This window comes from Podarcis melisellensis, assembly GCF_964234715.1.
Source record: "Podarcis melisellensis genome assembly, chromosome: 5".
Classification (NCBI taxonomy): domain Eukaryota; kingdom Metazoa; phylum Chordata; class Lepidosauria; order Squamata; family Lacertidae; genus Podarcis; species Podarcis melisellensis.
In genome coordinates this window covers 45,845,266-45,866,572 of record NC_138537.1, presented here as the reverse complement: position 1 = coordinate 45,866,572, position 21,307 = coordinate 45,845,266, and the positions used below count along the sequence as shown (strand labels likewise).

General features: G+C 41.0%; 1 protein-coding gene across 1 annotated transcript in view; it reads right to left on the bottom strand.

Annotated features, from left to right (window-relative positions):
* Positions 1 to 21,307, bottom strand: part of SORCS3 (sortilin related VPS10 domain containing receptor 3) — a 399,928-nt gene that overhangs the window by 202,758 nt on the left and 175,863 nt on the right. The window contains exon 3 of the mRNA XM_081912026.1: positions 11,407 to 11,506. Coding sequence (XP_081768152.1) covers positions 11,407 to 11,506 — 100 coding nt within the window. The remainder of the gene's footprint in view (positions 1 to 11,406; positions 11,507 to 21,307) is intronic.

Sequence of the window (21,307 nt, the reverse complement as noted above, 5' to 3'; positions counted from 1 at the left end):
CTGGAAAATGCATACAAATGGGCATACTACACATCACTGACTTCAATTACATATACAGTGGTACCTCAGTCAAATGGAATCCGTTCTGGAAGTCCATTCGACTTCCAAAACATTTGGAAACCAAGTCACAGCTTCCAATTGGCTGCAGGAGTGGAAGCCGCGTCAGACGTTCGCAAACCGGGACAGTCACTTCCAGGTTTGCGGCGTTTGGGAGCCAAAATGTTCGACTTGCAAGGCATTCAGGATCCAAGGTATGACTGTACTGGGTTTTGTTCATAGACACTGTTTTGAGCATTTCTGTCTTAATCCTCCAATGGAGTGAATACAAGTTCTCAATATCATTCACTGTGATGGCAGAGCACCTAGGAATCCCTTTCCAACAGCATCTATGAAACCTTTCCCAGCAGAAGCAGGACAATATGGTTAAATAACACCCGCCCCCGCTGCCCACAGAGCACAGTACATCTTAGAGGAGCTTTCCAAAGTAGCAGACAGGATTGAGGAGGCTTCAATTCAATTCAAAGCTCAGGTAATATAGCTGTCCATTAGTGTGAGCTGAACAGTTAACCGTTTCACAGTAAATGTATTTTGCTGAGCCTAAGGAAAAGATTGGAAATAAAATGCAGGAGAAAAACAGTTCTATTATTCCTTCCCTTTGGCTCTAATTCAGCCTGTGCTGGAGTGATGGTTTGCTCCCTTTATTATAAATACGCTCTCTTCCACATCAGAATAATGGATCTCAGTCTGGAGCACATGCCATTCAAAAGAGTGTCAGTGTGATAAGGATGAAAAGGGCCCAGAGAAACCTTCCATCTGCTAAATGGATTGAGGACTCCCCAGAACTCAGGTTCCCTCCCCGCCACTTGTTTGGGATGCAATACCAAGACACTAAACATATTATAAATGACAAATGGACATGCCACTGGTGGGCAGCAGTTCGTCTCACTTGGCACAAGTGAGTGCCAAGTATGCTCAGAAAACTGCAGCCTCATCACACTATTGCCCAGCTGGAACAATCAAACAAAACAAAACAAAACAAAAACTTCCAGCACTATTTTAGCTGTGACAGAGCAGAAGATTTTTAAAATGGCAAAGAGTAACATTGGATACAAACCCTCAGACTCAAAAAGACCAGTGCTTCCTGAGGGTACTCAAGTACCGACACACTTAAGAAGTTGTGTTTGCACAGTTCTCATGGCTGATATCCATACTGATGCTCCTAGCTCTATGCTGTAGCAAACAATCAGAAGCATACCTTTAAGAGACCAGAGACCCTGCCCACAACACCTGGAATCCAGTCTACATTGCATGTCTAGCATTCATCCTTTTCTATTGGATGAATGGGAAGGAGCACTGTGTGAAGATGATGCCAGTGCATGTAGACCGTGAGAACTAGATATGTTTCCTGAGTACCCTGATTGCCCAAATAATTATATGGCACATTCAAGGGCCATAGAAGTGAACTGAGTATTATGACTAATCTGTTTGATGGAGGAAAACTTCCAATTATTATCCAATTTTCTTGGAGGGGGACCACTGTGTTGCTTCAGACATTGCCTATCAACTCTTGGGTTAGAAGGAGGAGCCATTATTAATACATGGATCTCTAAAGGTAAAGGACCCCTGGATGGTGAAGTCCAGTCAAAGGTGACTATGGAATTGTGGCACTCATCTTGCTTTCAGGCCAAGGGAGCCAGCATTTGTCCACAGACAGCTTTCCTGGTCATGTGGCCAGCATGACTAAACCACTACTGGCACAATGGAACACAGTGATAGAAACCAGAGCACACGGAAACACCATTTACCTTCCCACCACAGCTGTACCTACTTATCTACTTGCACTGGTGTGCTTTCAAATTGCTAGGTTGGCAGGAGCTGGGACAGAGCAAAGGGAGCTCATCCTGTCATGGGGATTCAAACCACCAACCTTCTAATCGGCAGGTCCAAGAGGCTCAGTGGTTTAGACCATAGCACTACCCGCATCCCTACATGGATCTCTACCCCCAACTAGGCTGGTTCACACAATAACTCCTGGTTAGCCCTCTCACCCCCACTCTGGGGAAAGCCCAGAAATTATACTTCCTATGTTAATGGGCACATCAACACCACACATTTAAAGAACAATTGACATATGCCTCCCCCCCCCCAAAAGGAACCTGGGAAGTGTAACAGTTTAAGGGTTGTGGGAACCTTTACTCATTTACTGCTTATTATGCAGCCTCACCCTCCTCCACCATCAGAACCAGAAGCGCTCCTCAGAGCTGCTGGGCTCTCAGCAGCTAATATACACAGAACAGGGCAGGTTGGGAGGAGGGCAATTGCCAAATGCCACACAATGAGTCTTGTGGCACAGAAGCTGAGAGCCAACGCTTTGCCCACTAGACTACATTGGCTTTCAGAAGCCTTCTGATATCCGTCTGCCCCTACCTGGAAAATAATGGCAGGCACCGTTGCTATTAGCTGGCTGATTATTCATGGTCTGCAGAAAGTCAGTTTATGATAGACACCTCTCCTTCTGAAACTTGTAAAAAGATCCCCGAGTCTCAATCTATCCTGTAGTTTAGATCAAGCTACAATAACTCATATGAAGTAGAGTTATACCAGATGCCGCTTTGCTTGGCTTCTCATGCAAATCATCAGTCAGCAGTATGTCCGTGAAATGAAAAACGTGCCTCAGAATATGCTTTCCTGATTAGAGCTCCTTAACAGGGAAATCTCAGAGTAACAGGCTCTCAGGCTCCCTGTTATAAATGGGAATTATAATTGTGCAGGAGACCTCGAGCCACGTAGCAGTTTCCATGCATCAGGAAGCTTCCAGAGCAGCTCAGAACTGTAATGTCTTGGCAATAATTAAGCACAGATTCTCTGGAGTCAAAAATCAAAGGGTTCTGCCACTTGATCCATAAATATAAAAAGCCAAAAGCCTGCAACAGTTACACAGGCACAGGCTTCTATTTCAGGCAATGTAAGCCCAGAATTGCCATACACAGATGTTGGGATGTTTATTTCTTCAGGTGGAGAAAATTTCTGGACACAGGTAGTTCCTATAGAAGTGGAAAGTTTAAGGAATGTGTGCATTTTCTGCCCCCCCCCCAAATCCATTTATGATTTAGTTGAGATTCCCTTGGGGTCCCTTCCAACTTTACAATTCTATCACTTGCACTCATATCAATGGAACTTCCTTATGTACAACTGTCACAGGATTGAGAATAACAGACTCCATGGCATTGCTATTGAGCCTGTTCTGTCTGTAGCAATTGTGAACACGTACAAGCCAGGCTGTTGGGTTGAAACATCCCAGGGGGCTCTGCTGAAACAGAAGCTTTGCTACAAGTTTCCTCCTTCCCCACTATAACTTGTTTAATACATTTCACGTGCTGGCATTATTGTGCTAAGTGACTTCCCATTCTACATCTCTGGCTACTGGCTACTGACATGGGGGCAGGGGGCAGTGAGTGCAACGGCATCAGGAACATTAAGCGAACATGGGAAAGTGAAATTTGACCATAGTCTGCCATGTTCCACAGCTGACCCATGTTTCCTCTTAGATAAGGGCATATTTATTGATGCAGAAAGCTGCTCACCTTAACTCACGGTAGGACCAACCTTAGGGACCACATTAGGTCTCTTCGTCTCTTCAGATAACTGTTACTAGGCAAAACTGTGCAAGTCCCTTCCAATCAAATGTTCCTCTATTTTATAACTTGATGGAGGTCATACCTTAGTGCTTGTGATGCATTTTAATTGAAAAAAAGAAAAATCCTGTGACAATAAGCAAAGAGTCATGCAGAATTACTGTTCAGATTTTTGCTGAACAGTAATTACCTTTTTAGGATGTAGACTGGTTATTGCACCAAAAGAAGCTAAAACCATATTTAATGAGGAAAACCAATGATTCACCATATCTAGTCTATTGTTCCTGACAGTAGTAGCTATTATAAGGGACACACAACACTTAAACAGTGAGTCATGCTAGCTTTCCTCTAAAGGCAAGCTTGTAAGGATAAAGGAGAGGAATCCAGATAATTAAGGTAGTGGGGTGGAGACGACCAAAGAAACATTTCTTTTGTAAAAATTAAGAGCTCAGATCATTGTGCTTTATGATCTCATTGAGCTCCGGGCTTTGCTTTTGACCAGGGTCCATGACACTTACGTAACTGGCATTCCAATGGCTGCATGATTGTTATTTTGCAGCTGAACAGAGGCATTTGGGAAACCTGATAGGTAATTCCCAATGTAGTCCTGCAGGACAGCTGAGAAGCAATTATCCTTCTGTCTGGTAAATCAATTAGGAAAGGGGAGATGCAGCACTTTCCTCTTGTTCTTGCTAACTATTACTACTTTACTCCTACTTTGAGAACCAAGGAGCAAAGCGTGTCGGCCACAGCCCTGCAGCAATCAGGAGCTGGGGGGGGGGGGCTTTCGTACCCAGAGGGAATCCAGGAAGATTTGAGCCTGATGGCAAACTAATACACAACACTAAGAAATAAACAGCATAGTTCCTTCAGCTCAAAGATCAATGAGATAAGCACCAGGTTATGCATGAGCTACTGTCTGAAAAGATCTGATACGTGCACCCACAGAACTGAGGCTACGCGTGGTCAGCATCAGTTATTCTTTGGAGGAGGCAGAGAAGAAGGTAGACCTGGATTGAATTTCTACAAATTCGAGCAGGTGGCTAGAACTGCCAAACCTGACTGTACCACCAATCCAATCAACCAGCACGCAGGCTTCTGCATGGGGTGTCATGGGTGCTAGAAATGGCAATTTGGCTATGAAAATTGCTTTTGCGCATGGCCTCCACTAGATTGGAGGCATGGTTCTTTTTAATATATAATGAAGAGTGGATGTACTTTAGTGGTGGAGCAAGCCAATTGGTCCCCTGGGACGGCACACGTGCCCTGCGCCCAGAGGTGGGGCCAGCTGGGGCAGGACGCTCCATGGGGCCTCTAAGGAGTCTGCCTGCCTCCTCCCACTCAGCCACCCTACAGCTGGGGGGGGGAGGCAGCAAGTGGACTGGGCAGCACAGAGCCCGCAGGCTCCCGAGCCACCACATCACTCCCAGGAGAGATGCGTGGCTCAGGCATGCTGCAGGCCCACCATTTTGTCACCTCCCTCAGTGGTGACACTTGGGGCGGCCCACTCCCACCGCACCCCCTTCCTCTGCCCCTGAATCTGGTTGCTTCAGCATTGGGGGAGCAGGGGGGGGTATAGTCTCATCTCTCCTCACCCCCTCAGCAGGAGAACAATGGCTGTGAACAGGACAAGAAATATGTAAGAGTGGAAGGTGTGTGGAGTGGAGGAGCTTAATTAAAAAAATAATAATTCACTCTTCCCAAAATGGTAACTTCTGCATGAGATCTGAATCTTGTGAAAATTCATTATCACATGTCTTTAAATCAACTATCAGATCTTATTTCTTGCCTATAACTCAAAATCAGTGAAGCAGTGGGTAGCACCATATGTTGATCTCCAATGACTTTCCTCTATGTCAGCCTTAACCTGGCGCTCTCCAGCTGTTGCTGGACAACAACTCCCAAATGCTGGTTGGGGGCTGATGGGAGTTGTAGTCCAGCAACCACTGGAGGGCATCAAGTTGGTGAAATTTCTCTGGGTGATGCTAGTCATAATCCTATTATCCTTTCTGTCAATGTCACAAACGCTCACAATTCCCTCTCTTTACTTTTTTTTAAAAAAGTAAATATGTATTTACAATCCATCTGATATACATGTACATTTGCATAAGACAACTAGCCGAGTGTAAAAACAAACACAAAATGTCTGTTACATAATCAGAAAAGCCATACAGATAAAAATGTTCCCACTAATGCATATGGGTCTGCATTATCTTAAACCTCATTCTAATAAATCAAAGCACTCCACTGTCTCCAGAAAAGGGTTATCGGGTTGTCTGCCTCCTCTAACTCTTACCATATTCAGTAAATCAGCCATGCAAACAATATTCCATATCTTAATGAACCATTCTTCTAAAGTTGGTGTTCTCATTTTCTTCCACTTACAGCAAATAATTATTCTGGCAGCAATTAGTAAATGTTGAACTAATTATCTATCCACTGCTAACAATATATCTTTGTTGTAACCAAATAAGGTAATTAAAGGGCCCATCGGCATTCTATATCCAGTTATTACTTCAATTACACTCATTATATTGACCCAAAATGTCCTAATCTTTGGACAAACCCTGAAAAATGTAATGTTTCCCAACATTAGTTGCCTTGCATCTCCAATATGAGTTACTAGCCGTACCATAAATGGGACTGAGACATAACAAGGTTAAATACCAACAGGGCAAGAATGTAGAACAGCTCACACTAAGGTCAGATCCACAGCATACATTTAAAGCACATCAACACACATTTAGATCACATGACTTCTCCCAAATAATCATGGGAACTGTAGTTCCTCAGCAATATAATTTGCAGTACCCTTAGCAAACTGCAGATCCTGTGATTCTTTGGGACAAACCATGTGCTTTATAAGTGTGTTGGATGTGTTTTAAGTATATGGTGTCCACCTGCCCCTTAAACTGTTTGCTGGGGAAACATTTTTTAATAATAATACTAAAAAAGCCAAACAAGCAGTATTGTTGTTGTTTAGTCGTTTAGTCGTGTCTGACTCTTTGTGACCCCATGGACCAGAGCACTCCAAGCACTCCTGTCTTCCACTGCCTCCCGCATTTGGGTCAATCTCATGTTGGTAGCTTCGAGAACACTGTCCAACCATCTTGTTCTTGGTCGTCCCCTTCTCCTTGTGCCCTCAATCTTTCCCAGCATCAGGGTCTTTTCCAGGGAGTCTTCTCTTCTCATGAGATGGCCAAAGTATTGGAGCCTCAGCTTCACGATCTGTCCTTCCAGTGAGAACTCAGGGCTGATTTCCTTAAGAATGGATAGGTTTGATCTTCTTGCAGTCCATGGGACTCTCAAGAGTCTCCTCCAGCACCATAATTCAAAAGCATCAATTCTTCAGCAATCAGCCTTCATTGCAATATTTGTTTATTAAAAATGCTTGTAAGGTGTTCCTCAGTTTCAGACTATGGACTCCCCATTCTGAGCGATGCTTTAATACTTCTCACTATATTGAGCTCTTCGGTGGATGAAGACGCCAAAATTAATTAGCCTAATGAGCAAATGAATACAATTATGGCCATCTTATATGAAAATTAAATCGAACAGATGTCTGCAGTAAAACTCAGGAGGAAAAAATAACTCAGAGGGGAGAGGTGGAAGTGATGGCTTCCATTCTTAAACCACTTATTCTTACAATATCTTTCCAGTTCTTTTGGACAACGAATTCCATGGAATAGCTGGGATTGTGTATGAAAGCCAAAGTTTAAAACTCAACCATTAATGTGCACAAATCCAAATACAGTGGTACCTCGGGTTAAGTACGTAATTCATTCCGGAGGTCCGTTCTTAACCTGAAACTGTTCTTAGCCTGAAGCACAACTTTAGCTAATGGGGCCTGCTGCTGCCGCTGCACCGCCAGAGCACGATTTCTGTTCTCATCCTGAAGCAAAGTTCTTAACCTGAAGCACTATTTCTGGGTTAGCAGAGTCTGTAACCTGAAGTGTATGTAACCTAAAACGTATGTAACCTGAGGTACCACTGTACAAGATAAGGTGAAGTGGGATGAGGATTCACTGACATGCTCAGTCTGGATTGATCAGTTTCTGGGGCCAATTCAAAATGTTGGTTTTGACCTATAAAGCCTTAAACGGCTCAGGACCACATTACCACAAGGACCATCTCCCCCCATATGAACTGACCCTGACCCTGCAATCATCATCTGATATATATCTGCTCATCCCTGAATTGTCTTCAAGGAATGTTGAAGAATGGTTACACCACTTCCTGCTGCCTCCTAATATTAAGGAGGACTTATCCCATATTTTTCTCTTCTTGTCCTTTTCATTGAAAATCCCTTATTATTCAAGCCAATATTAACCAATATTAACAGCAGTGTTATCCAGTGGAATGTTAAAAATTCAAAATTAGTTGCTACAAACATCATGAGATATGATCAAACAGTAATTTAGGTAGCACTGAGCCAATGGTTAAGGAATTTTGACGAAAGTCTGCATGCACACTGGAAGACTGAGCGACAATGAATAGTGTTTCCATTACTAGAATGAATGTTGCTTCTTAAAATAAATTGAAAGGCAGATAGGAAAATGACGTGTGAATTGCTATTGTTTCTGCACTGAAGAGGTGTTAATACCTAGAATTTTTCCTTTAACATCTCTTAACACTTGTGTACAATTTATGAGGCTAATAAATCCAGTAACTTAAATAATTGGCTAGATTTGAAGCATATGTCTTGTGTTGGGAGATTTTATTAATGAAGAATTACCAATGCTCCCTGGCTCATTAAGCAGCCATATTGTGAACTCTATTTCCCAAGGTTCCTCGGCTGGAATGGTCAGTTCTAAGTACACCCAGAAGAATTCTAGAGAGCCCCTACCTTGAGACTGAGGCAACCATCCCTGCTAAAGCCCCGAAGGGGATGGACCAGGAATCTGTTCTAAATAGATTTATATATGGAATTATTTGCATTGTTGTACATGTCTATTTATGTGCTGGCTACTTTAGAATACCTGAAGTCTATATGTGTATGGTATTAAAATTATTTATTTATTTATTTATTTATTTATGCATACCCCGCCCATCTGGCTGGGCTTCCAACCAAATATTAAAAACACAATACAAAATTAAACATTAAAAACTTCCCTAAACAGGGCTGCCTTCAAATGTCTTTTAAAAGTAAGATAGTTGCTTATTTCCTTGACATCTGATGGGAGGTGTTCCACAGGGCAGGTGCCACCACCGAGAAGGCCCTCTGCCTGGTTCCCTGTAACCTCACTTCTTTCAGTGAGGGAACCGCCAGAAGGCCCTCAGTGCTGGACCTTAGTGTCCGGGCTGAATGATGGAGGTGGAGACACTCCTTCAGGTATACAGGACCGAGGCTGTTTAGGGCTTTAAATGTCAGCACCAACACTTTGAATTGTGCATTGAGTAATGCATGAGGGTTCTTAGTAATTTTAGCAGAGCTAGTAAAAAATGAGTAGCTTTATGCTGAGGTCAAGAATAATTAGAATTAGGGTGGTGGAACAGTGTTGATAAGCTTCATATGGATATTGTTTTAGAAAAATCTATCCCTACCATAGTGTGACCAGATGCAAAAGAAGACAAGGTTCTTGCACAGTTCATAGTTGTATAGAAAATTGTGTGTATGTGTATAAAATTATATATGGTACGTGAAAAGTGGATAAAGAAAACTTTTTCTTCTTTTCTCATAACACTAAAATTTGTGGACATCCAGTAAAGTTGAATGCTAGGAGAACAGACAAAAGAAATTACTTCTTCATACTGTTTTCTTGCATTCTTGGATTTGAGAATTTCAATGGGTACATAAGAAATATATATACCTGCTCAACAGAACTATTAAAGGTGCAGGAGTGCTGTCATCTTTTCCATCCCCAACCACTTCTATCACTTGGCAGAGTAAGTTTGCATAAAGGTGAAGGATTAGCAGCAAGGAATGTGGTCAGGAAGCAATGGGTGCTGCTTTGGGGAAAGTCATTACAACAATCTGAATCTTGGTGTGCCTGGGTTTGTGGATTCTGAGAAAACATGCTGATAGCATGTGGACACAAAAGCTATCCTAGTCTATCATATGAAACAGAAGCTGATGTGATTTGATTTCAGAACACTGAGCAGGTCACGATGACTGATGAGTACTCAGCCCGAGAAATTTAAAAAGATTCCCCGTAGATGTGACAGGACAAAACTGTAGCTATGGCGATGCGCCTGCCTTAAGATACCTGGCAGAAAAATAAACATCAGTCCTGAACCTGGTGACCTGACAACAGATGGAAAAAAATAATAGTAAAAATACTAACGGCAAAATGCACATTCAGATTGATATATAGCAGGTGACCAAAACGGCACTTTGAAAAAGATCAAATGTAATAGTTCCAAAGATTTCCCCTTACACAGCTCTGATGCTGCCATTTAGTTATCTACTATGGCAATCTGTCTCTGACAACACACAAGAGATAACGGCATCTGTTCCCTTCCCACAAAGTGAATCAACATGATGATTACTTTAGTTTAAAATAAAAAAAATTATAACAAATGACCCTGGATTCTCTCTGCAGGAGCACAGAGAACATCACATGGAAAACAGTGACATCACTCTGGTTGCTACGCACTCCAAGCCAACTCTTAGCATTTTTTATTTGCCTCGCGCTCTATGCATATCCTTATTAGTGACTTTGAACTCTTGGCTTTTTGTATATTGTTCAAACCCCAGCTGGGAATGCTAAAATTTGCTAAACTTAAAAGGTAGCAAATAGAACCAAGGGCTGAAAGGAAGCAACAGAAGCCGAGTTCAGCTCATGTACTTCTGATACTTGATGAAGACTCTTAATCCTTTGTGCAAACCATAAGCTAAAAAACAAATGCAGCCTTGGGTTGTATCCAACTAAGACATGTTCAAAGTAGACCCCTTGACATTAATGAACATAAGTGATGTCCATTTATTTCAAAGGGCTGGCTATGTGTAGAAGTACCCTGTTCTTAATGGAGTCATACTGGGTTCAAACTAACATGAGGCGAAGTTGAAAAGTTATTTGCATAAAGAAGTAGACACATTGTCTGAAGAAACTGGAACACGTGGTTTATAATTATAGCTTCAGACCATATTACAGGTAAGGCTTAAAATGGCAGATGCTTAAGTCAGTCTATACTCTATAGTATAATTGTGAAGTTGACATTATTCTCTGAATTTCTGTCCCCACAGAGGTTTATATGGCAACTGCATTGTATCACTATTGTCACATGTTGAAGATGAACCTCTTGACCCCAGCCTTTCACACACACAATTGTAAATTGTTTTCATTGATTTTTAATATTGAATTTTTAATCCTGTAACCCACCCTCTGATCTTATGAAGGGTAAGAAATCCAATAAATAATAATATAAATAACAAGATAACAGAAATGCAAAAGAGAAATCAAATGTTAACAGCATTCACATGCAGAACTGTGTAAACAATGAATCAATGTGCTTTTTAATGTGCCTTGAAACCTACCTTACAAATATTCCTATACTTAGAAGTACCTCCCATTCACAACAATGAAGCTTACTCACCTGTAAACTGGTAGAAGAACTGCAGCATTAGCAAGAAATTAGTTTGTAGGGTGTAAACAACTGGGTGCAGGTTAAAAGCTCGTGCCAAAAGAAGAAGAAGAAGAAAACAAGAATCTGATTTACCAAAGGATTTCATGTTCTTGATATGGAGATGGAATTCTCACCTGTGTGAGCAGAACTTTTTCATTTATTTTTTTACTGTACTTAGCTACCTGTTCAAAAATAGCTTCCTTACCTTTCTCTTATTAGTAGGACTGACGTAAAGGTAACTCAGCACTGTTTTCAGTCCCACCTTGTCGTTTAGCTTTTCGTAAGTAGTCCCATAATCTGTGGACCTGTAATAAAGATAAAATGCATTTAGTTACTCTTTAGGACTTTGGCAAAACTCCTGATCCATAAATGGGATGTTTGGCATCCAGCATCAATTGGGTGCTTTTTTCATGTATCTAAGCATAATGATAGCTAGTATCAAGACTGCATTACAAGCTATTTATTTATATTGCTGAAAAGATACATTATTGTATTAGTTTGAATTTTCTCTTTGAAACTTTTTGTTCATTTAATATTATTCTTAGTATTCTTAGACACAGAATACTCAGACTGGTTAGGTCACTAGGCAGACCCTATACAGTGAGTTTTCTTTGCGTAAACCAACTGATAAATGATAAGCTGATTCTGAATCTGCTTTAAAGATTGGAAGCACATCGCTTCACCCAAATAATACTGGGAACTGTCATTTGTTAAGGGTGCTGGGTGCTGCAGCTTTGTAAGGGGATAAACCACAGTTCCCATGATTGTTTTTTAGTAAATTATGTGCTTAAAATGTGCTTTAAATGTATCGTATCTATGCAGCCTCAAAGTAGTCTTTGGACTGCAAACAGAAAAACCTGAGCATAGGCTCATCCATTATCCATAGTTGTGATGTCACTCAAGCAGGCTGTTTCCTCTCCCCCATATTCCCAATTTAGCAGGTGTCATAGGCACTTCAAGCAAGCCCCATAATGCATGATGCTATGATTCATGGTCTCTTTCCTGACACAGAAGGGAGAGGAATGTATGCATCTCATCAGTGCACATGTAAGCCTCCATGTGGAATATCTCATGTGTTCTTTGAGAAAATGGGGGCAGCTGCCCTCTTCTCCATTGCACATGGGAGACCAAACCAAGTCATATATTAACTGGGTTTAAGATTTGGGGCTGTTGTTACCAACATCATCTCACAGAAGAGTAGCCATTTTTACTGTCTTTGCTTTCCATACGATGTCAGATTTTACTGGATGTCGCTTTCGATATGGTCCTCACTTTTTAAAGTATGTCGTGATAAAATTGTATGAATAACAACATGAAACTCACTACACACACAGCCATGTTCACTCACAGACACCTTCAGACAGCACATTCATAAAGAGCAAGGACCATCACTTAAAACAAATATAGGATATGAATCAAAGTTAAGATCGTGAAGCAAAGGGAAACATGAAGTCTGAGGTAGAGATAAATCTGAAGGTCAAAAGTGGCAGAGACCAAAATCATCCCCACAGATCAGTCAAACTGGTATCTCTAGTATATTAAGATTAAAGTAGCTGCCTCAGTGCCAGGCATCCCCCCCCCCTTTCTGGGATGAGAAGTATTGGTTCCTATGCTAGCAAAGCCTGAAAGATACAACAGATGATCTGGAGGTGGCATTTGCAAGTGTAGATTACATCTCCAAGAGCTTCCTCCTTATCTCTTTTCCACGTCCTTCTTTGAGAACACAAAGAGAAGTTTGCGCTTGTAAATACCGTATTTTTTACACCACAACACTCACTTTTTTCCTCCTAGAAAGTAAGGGGAAATGTCTGTGTGTGTTATGGAGGGAATGCCTACGGGTGGCATGCCTACGGATTTTCCTCCTCTAAAAACTACGTGCGTGTTATGGTCGGGTACGTGTTATAGAGCGAAAAATACGGAAAATAAACAAATAAAGCTGTAAATGTTGCAAATGCATCTTGAGGAATATACGTTCTCAATATTCTACAGTGGAGGTTGGTCCATTAAGGGGGGTCCATTGGGACACTGCTAGTCATGGGCAAGTCTGTTAATTTCAGCTTCTCACTATTTCAGTATTAAGTTCAGTTCTTCACATTTCCACAATCATTTGATTTTTTATTAATTTTTTTTAAAGTCCTCGTGAAAATTTGTCAACATTTTACTGTGAATACACACATTTTTGCAAGGCAATTTATCCTAATATAAAGGGGTTTTGTATCTTACTTTCACTCATTTATGTACTTATACAAACACTTCACCCTAGTATGTGCACATTACTTGTCTGGAGAACTTCAATGGAAGAGGGTTGTGTTTGTGATCGCATATTGTTTCGGAAGTGCGAATTTTGTTACCAGCGAATTAATTTAAAAGTGAGTCAAAATTCTTCACCATCCTTAGGCATGGCGCCACCAACCTCAGTCTGCCCTTGGATTCCTGCCTTCTTTCTTACAACCAGTCCAAGGTATGGCACTGAAAGTGAGTCCAAGGTATGGCACTGAAAGTGAGCTTCCTCTTCCTTTGTCTCAGTGTTACCATTGAAGAATGAAAGCAGGGAGAAGATGAGGACAAAGATGAGGATTATTTGTCTCTGACTTTCTTTGGCTCTGGCACCATCTACTGTTGGCTTCTCTGCCTTATGTCCTACCATTCCCAATGGGCACAAGCCGCCACCACTCTTTTATTATCCAATATGGCAGGAAGCAAGAGGAATTACTGCAAAATACATAGTTCACCAGAATTCCTGGATCACAAATGCCCCCTTTTTTGATAGGCACTGCCATCACAGATGTGTCTGTCAGCCATTAACAACAATTGCCCAGTTTGCTCATTATGTTGATATATGACTGCATATTTCGGGAAGATCTGAGAGTGAACCAAAAGTGTAGCATCTGAAAAGGAAAGATTTTGGAGAATCTGTCATGGATGATTTATAGACAGATCACAGACTTCTGCTAGCTGAATTGTGGTTCAATATCTCTGTAATGTGTTTCTTAAAACCACTATACATCAGAATACTTGTTGGCATACTGTTTCACTACTTTCTGCCCCCATTTCTATGAGTTCCCAGATGACTCTACATTTCAGGGGTGACCGAAGAAGTGCCTTCCATGTGTTGTGGGCCACAACAGCCCTCAGTTCCTTGCTCAATGGTCAGGGATGATAGGAACAGTAGACCAAAACATCTGGAGGGTACCTGGTTAGCTACCCCTGCCATATTTGTTTCACCGTCCTTGTTGCACTGTAGCAGGCAGCATGCATTAATGTTAATTTCTTGCTGCATTAGGAACACATAATTTAGGTACACATTGCTTGTTCAGGGAAAAGAAAAAAAGTTACACCCACTCTTCTAAGTCAGATTACAAGGTCAATTGATTGTGGGATCCATAAGATAGGAGGTATAAATCAATACCACTGACCAGCTCTGTGCTATCACGTCCTTTGCCAATTTCTGCAATTGGCTTTTAATCTTAAGATGGGCCAAGACAACTTGAGAAACCACAGATTTAAGAGCATTTGGTCAAGATCCAAAGCTCCTTCATATCTATCTTGGTACCAAGAGCAGGCTTATTGCTGACAAGTGACCTCCTCTTAAAGCAGGTCTTGGAATTAGAGTTCCCTGATGTATATAGCTGAATACTGGTAATGTTGGAGCAATTAAATGCACAGCAGGAGACATCCAGTACTTGCAGAGTCATAGGGTCAGGCAGCTCTTAATGGATGAATATCCCTAAATGCTTTGTAATGGAAATAGCATGAGCACTAATGTAACTCTTAACCTAACCCCACCAGCAGGGCTTAGGCTCTGAAGCATCCAAACTCCTATTATCACAGAGAAGAGGTATAGAAAGTCATTTAATAGTTGGGGTGCGGCTGTGGGTATGTGTGAGAGAGAGCCAATGAGTGGTAATGCTAATTTACAGTGCTAAACTGGAAAGGGTGGTACATTTTGCAAAAAATAATAATGGGGGGAATCACATATATCCTTCCTGAAAAACTGTTCCCCCCTTCCATTATGTCCAAATGTCCAGAAAACCTGTTAAATAGGGCAACAATGATTCCCCATTGAGAGTGAAGGCATAGATCATTGCCCTCACTCGGATTTGACTTTCCAATACATCATCATCTAGGGATCAATGGAAAAATAAACAAATATATACCCCATTCATTTTACATTTATTTTATCATAAAGTGAATATGAAAACAAAAATGAATGTGAAAAACAATGGTGGGTGCATTAGTTTTTATGTGTCACACTGGCTTTGAGTTTTGTCCTTCCTTTTGTTCAGTCTTCCTGAAATTGGAAACCATGATGTCACAAGTGAGCCATACCATTCCTGCTAATTTCATTATCCAATAAAGTGATCCTGCTAGTGCAAGGATTTCCACTTGCACAAGAGAATTTCCCCTCCCATCCTCCAGACCCTCCCCAAATCTGCTCCAGAGGGTTGGGGCTGCAACACCAAAAATGAATGCCCACACACACACAAAAAACAGTCCATGCCTACTTATTCCTATATGTTTTCAAACAAATAATATAATAATCAGTTAATAATTGGACATTTTCTATTTCCCCAGCAGTTATGTTTACTTCTGAAAATATGCCATACTTACAGGCTTGTTATCCACTAATGGCCCTCATTCTTTACCCATTTATTCATAATTTTTCTCACTCTTTTAAGGAAAAGGTAGAGGGGAAGTCTGGCTCTTAGTAACTTTAATCAGACATAGATCTTTTCTACTGGAATATTGGCCAGCTCCAGCCTTGCAAAAATGGCCTGTGGGGACCTAGAGAAAAACCTAACACTTCCACTATCCTCTTTCATCTTAGCATCTTGCAATATTTAACAAGTACTTTTTACAATGCAGAAATAGAAATATAAGCAAACCTGACGCACAGACTGGGTTTCAGTATTTATTATTAACATTGCATTCATTTGTTGCTTTCAAAAACGAAGAAGTTTCAAACAACGTAACAGATACATCTTCAGCCCCCAAACTCCTCAGACACTTTGATTAGTTAGGGACTTGATATTAATTATGATCATATTAATTCTGTCTGCATCACACCCCATCATGCTACTACTGTTTTCTCCAGGTATCAAACGTTTTTTAAAAAAAGATATGCAAAGGGAATAAACTACAAGTGAATAGAATTGTGAAAGATTTCAACACATGTTTTTAAAGGCCACAGAGATATGTGTGTATGTTTCCTATATCACAAAATAGTTTTAGAAAAGGGCTAACAGCTCAAATAGGTGGCTGGGTGGCTGATCTATTTCCATAGTAGAATTAGGAGCAGTTATTCTGGCCAGGCAATAGTGCTTATAATTTCTACTTTCTGGTATAAAGTTCTTCGTCTCTCGTTCTCACCACACACCCCAAATGCTCCCAAACTTTGATGAAATGCTGTTTTACTGTTTTTATTATTTCTAAGGTAAATTCTAATACTTACCTAAACCTTTTAAGTCTTTTGAGGAAAGGTTGAAGGGGTTGGATATGCTTAGCCAAGAAGTAATATAACCATCTCCAAGCATTTGAAGAGTTGTCACATAGATGAGGGAGCAAATCTGTTTTTTGTTGCTCCAGAGGATAGGATGTGATTGAATGGGTTCAAATTACAAGTGAAAGTATTTGGATTAAATGTTAGCAAGAATGCCCTGAACGTGCAAGCTGCTCAACAATGGAGCAGACCGCTTTGGAAGCTGACGGACACTCCTTTGTTTGAGGTTTTTAAGCTGAAGCTAGATGGCCACCTATGAGAGATGCTGCAGTAGGGAATTCTCTGCGCCCATTGGGGTAGGGCTGGGTGACCTTTGAGGGACCCTACAACTCTATGATTCTCTTTTATGAAAATAAAATAAATAGTGACTAGGTATCCGTAAAGGCTTCTTATTAATAAATGGCTATAGGGGATACTAATCCAAAATAGCCCTTGAATGGAAATGCAAAAAATAAAAAATAGAAATAGAAAACCCACATGCACACAACTTATAGCTGAATGTATAAGCTTGATTAAAAAGTAAAGGAAAAGGGGATTGAGCCTGCTGTGGAAATTGAACACATTTTAAAAAGTGACACAGGAGACCTTTGTAAAAACAAATAAATCAAGCTTGCCCTTAATTATAATGGCACCCAATTCTTCCAAACCCCTATCAGGAAATGAGCACTTACAAATTAAAACACAGTAAACTTTCTCCCCGGTACCTCGTAGCGATGAAATTGCAAGAGGCATGAAAACTTTCAGTTTGCTTCAGCTGCCCTTACGGGCTATGAAACAGTTAAACCACAATGCACCGGTCCAGTCCATCCCAAACCCATTAGAGACTGGCTCACATATGGTTTACACATCATGAACATTGTAGCAAAATCAGCACAGACCCTACAATAAAAGGGATCCGAGTAGTTACATCACCTTATCTTGCAATCTTGCAAATGAAGAGGAAAGTGAGGAGAAACAGTTAAGAAAAAACAGAAGAAGGTGGAGGAATCTCTGAAGGCAGAGCTCCAAATCATCAAAAGGGAACTCCTAACCTGCAGGGAAATATTTTATGCGCTGGGTTTTGGTTGTTTTATAGCTTTTGCTCTTTTACTCTCTGCTGCTCATAGATTTTTATTTTTTTCCCTTTTTTAACATCTAGTTTTGTTTTCTATCTTTAATTGTTCTGAGTCTCCTTGCATAGAAAGGTGGGTATAAATTTTAAAGCAAATATATGAATACCATGTTCTTAGCATAGCCTTCCATTTATCTGTTCCAAGTCTTCACTTCTGCAAGGGCACTGAAGGTCAGCGACAGGCCTTTCAGTGTTTGTGTCCTGAGCCAGGGAAATGAGGGTTGTAAAAGATGCATCAGTCTCTCGGGACAGAGTAGTGTACATGCAGGAAATTATGAATTGCTTGCTGAGATAGATGCCTTTGTGTGTCTTTGCTCGTATTTTCTATCTCTCCTCTGTCTTTTTTATGATCTCAGGGTTCTTTTTTTATAAAACCCCATGGCTCTAGGTGTTCTATATCTGTCTCCAATGTGCCACAGCTACAGTTGCCAGCTTGCAACCCCAGAGGTTTTTAATTCCTTAATGCAGCAGAAGCCAAGGCAGCCATAATTTCTCCCATTCGTTTATCTCCAGAGCTGGCCATCTGCCTGCTCCTGCATCTTCTGTGCAACACACCTGGAAACCTCCCCCATCCCTGTGTAGGGCAAAAATAAAACAGCATGGGGTTGGGAGATGTGGAGGGGAAACTCACCTGTTGCATGACACTTTGGGGAGCAGTTTAGCAATCTTGGACACATGCTAGATCCACATATAATAATTTGCTACAACCACGATCTGTATAATCGGCCATAATGCTCTAGCCTGATATGACTGATGTTAATAGGATTTGTGAATCCTGCTTTGGCTATGCTGCTTGAGATCTCAGTTCAGAATCCTGAAAGTTGGTAAGAAGAATGTTTCTCTGCTGGCAAAAGTCACTCCAGCATATGACAATTTGAGTGCTCTGCTTTGAAGGTGACAACCTAGTTAGGCCCTTTCTGCACTATACATATAAAGCAGTTATCATACCACATTTTAAACAGCCATGGCTTCCCCCAATTACTCAGGGACGCGCTGTGGTCTAAACCACCAAGCTTCTTGGGCTTGCTGATTAGAAGGCCGGCAGTTCGAATCCCCGCAACAGGGTGAGCTCCTGCCAACCTAGCAGTTTGAAAGTACGCCAGTGCAAGTAAATAAATAGGTACCGCTGCAGTGGGAAGGTAAACGGCATTTCTGTGTGCTCTGGCACTCGTTCCGGTCCTCTGTGCACCAGTAGCGGTTTAGTCATGCTGGCCACATGACCCAGAAAGCTGTCTGTGGACAAACGCCAGCTCCCTCAGCCTGAAAGCAAGATGAGCGCCGCAACCCCATAGTCACCTTTGACCGGACTTAACCGTCCAGGGGTCCTTTACCTTTACCTTTTTACCTCCCCCAAATACTCCTGGAAACTGTAGCTTGTTAATTGCTACAATTCCCAGAGTTCCCTATGAAGAGGGATTGACTGTTAAACCACTGTCTGATAACTATAGCTGTGTGGAGAAAAGTGGTCTCCTGGCAACTCTCAGCAACCTTAACAAGCTACGGTTTCCATTATTCTTTGGGAAAGCAAAGCAGTATGATACTACTTTACATTTATAGTGCAGATGGGGCCTATGAATACCTAGCTACACTTTTTACTCATGCAAGCAACATTAACATGTGATCCAGTATCATACATATCCTTCATGGGACTTAAAATCAGCCTCTCAGGCTTGCTTGTGCCAAATTCTGAAGTGAGATAGGTGATGGCAGGAGACAGGTCCTTTCTTTTGTGTCACCCCAAGAAAGGTGGCTGGTGCCATGCTGTTCTTATTTGTTCGTCAGGTGCATTTTATTTGTCAGAGCCTTTTAAGTATCTGATATTTTATGCTGGCATTTTATTTTATTTTACTGCTTTGCTGTGACTGGTTTTATTGTGATTTTTATTGTGATTTTTATGCTTTACTGATTTTACTATTTTATTGTGAGCCACTCTGAGAGCATTGCTGAGGAACAGTCTATAAATAAAGTAAAAGAGCATTTGCATAATTTCCGATGCATATTTTGGAGTATGCAAGAAACCAGTGGCCATCTCTCTCTCTCTCTCTCTCTCTCTCTCTCTCACACACACACACACACACACACACACACACAGAATGTGACAGCCATTAAGAGCCATGTGACTATCCAACCATATTGGCCAGGGCAACTGCAATGGTCTTTTCTACCTTACTGGCATGTTCCCTACCTCAGCTCTTCCTTTTCTTTATATTAATTCAATCCTTGCCAAAATGTTAAAGTTTTTGGCAAACTGAATGTATATGTTTGTTTACATTATTACGAGAAAATTATGCCTCCATTTGGATTAGAAGGGTTTATTCCCCATGATCCTGATACCAATACATACCTGCAAAAACCTGCAAAATTAAGAATTATCCATTTATTTATTATTTTTAGTTAGACAAGTGAAACTTATTACACAGAGATATCCATCGATCTATTACCAGAGAGAGGGAGTCAACATCTATTAAAAAAACAAAAAGAAAGGCCCATTTTAAGAGGAGGGACGCTTGGGGAATCTGATACTTGCAAATTATGATATACACTGATCAAATGCAATAATGTCAGAACACTGTTATCCAATCAGATTTTACATTTCCTGGATGTTCCAAACCTGTTCTTGACTAAATAAAGTATCACATTGCACTTAAAAATGAATGTGGAGAGAACACATATTTAGATATGTTGATATATTTCAGGGATGCATACTTTGATCAAAAATGCATTTTAAAAAGCTGTTCAAATATATACTTAAACACATTTTTGTTGTGGAATGGACTTATATGTTAACACGTGAAAAGGTGGCGCAGACTGGAAATAGACCGATTTGTCCATCACTTCTTGAGATGTTGCAGCGACAAAGCAAACAGTGACTAGTTTGGCAAGGAAACAAATTTGAAAAAGCTTGTCCCTGGATTCCAGTTCTGCTGAATCATGCATCTGTCTAACCTGTCATCTCAGCTGTGAGCCTACAGTGATTTCCAAGCTGCTAATGCCTCGTCACTTTCATCGGGCCAAATCTCCCTTCAGTAGTGCTTTCTCTGTCATTTTTACAGAACCCATTCAGAGCTTCATCTAACACAAAGCACCTTGGCTGGGAAAAATAAACTTGTCAGACACTGGAATCGATAAAACAGCCCAAACTTGAGAAGTCATTCCATCCCTGGCCAGCCCCCAAACAGGCAGCCTCGGGTCTGTAATGACAACTTAAAGAAAATGACACTCCCTCAGAGTGAGATGTCTTGGATTAGGGTGTTCACAACTGACAGACTATACTGTCTGGTTTCTAACCTCAACAACTAGAGGCCAGAGATGCCTGTCAGCTCTACAAAGAGCTCTTCTTATACCAACATAGGCTGCAAATTCACTAAATTGCCATAGAAGATGGAATGGTACGTATAAGGTGTTTTCCGAGGATAGTGCATCAAATCTTATGGGGGATTTTGAGCTGTGTTTTCAAAAATAAATAAATAAATAATAGTGATATCCAGGCTCAAC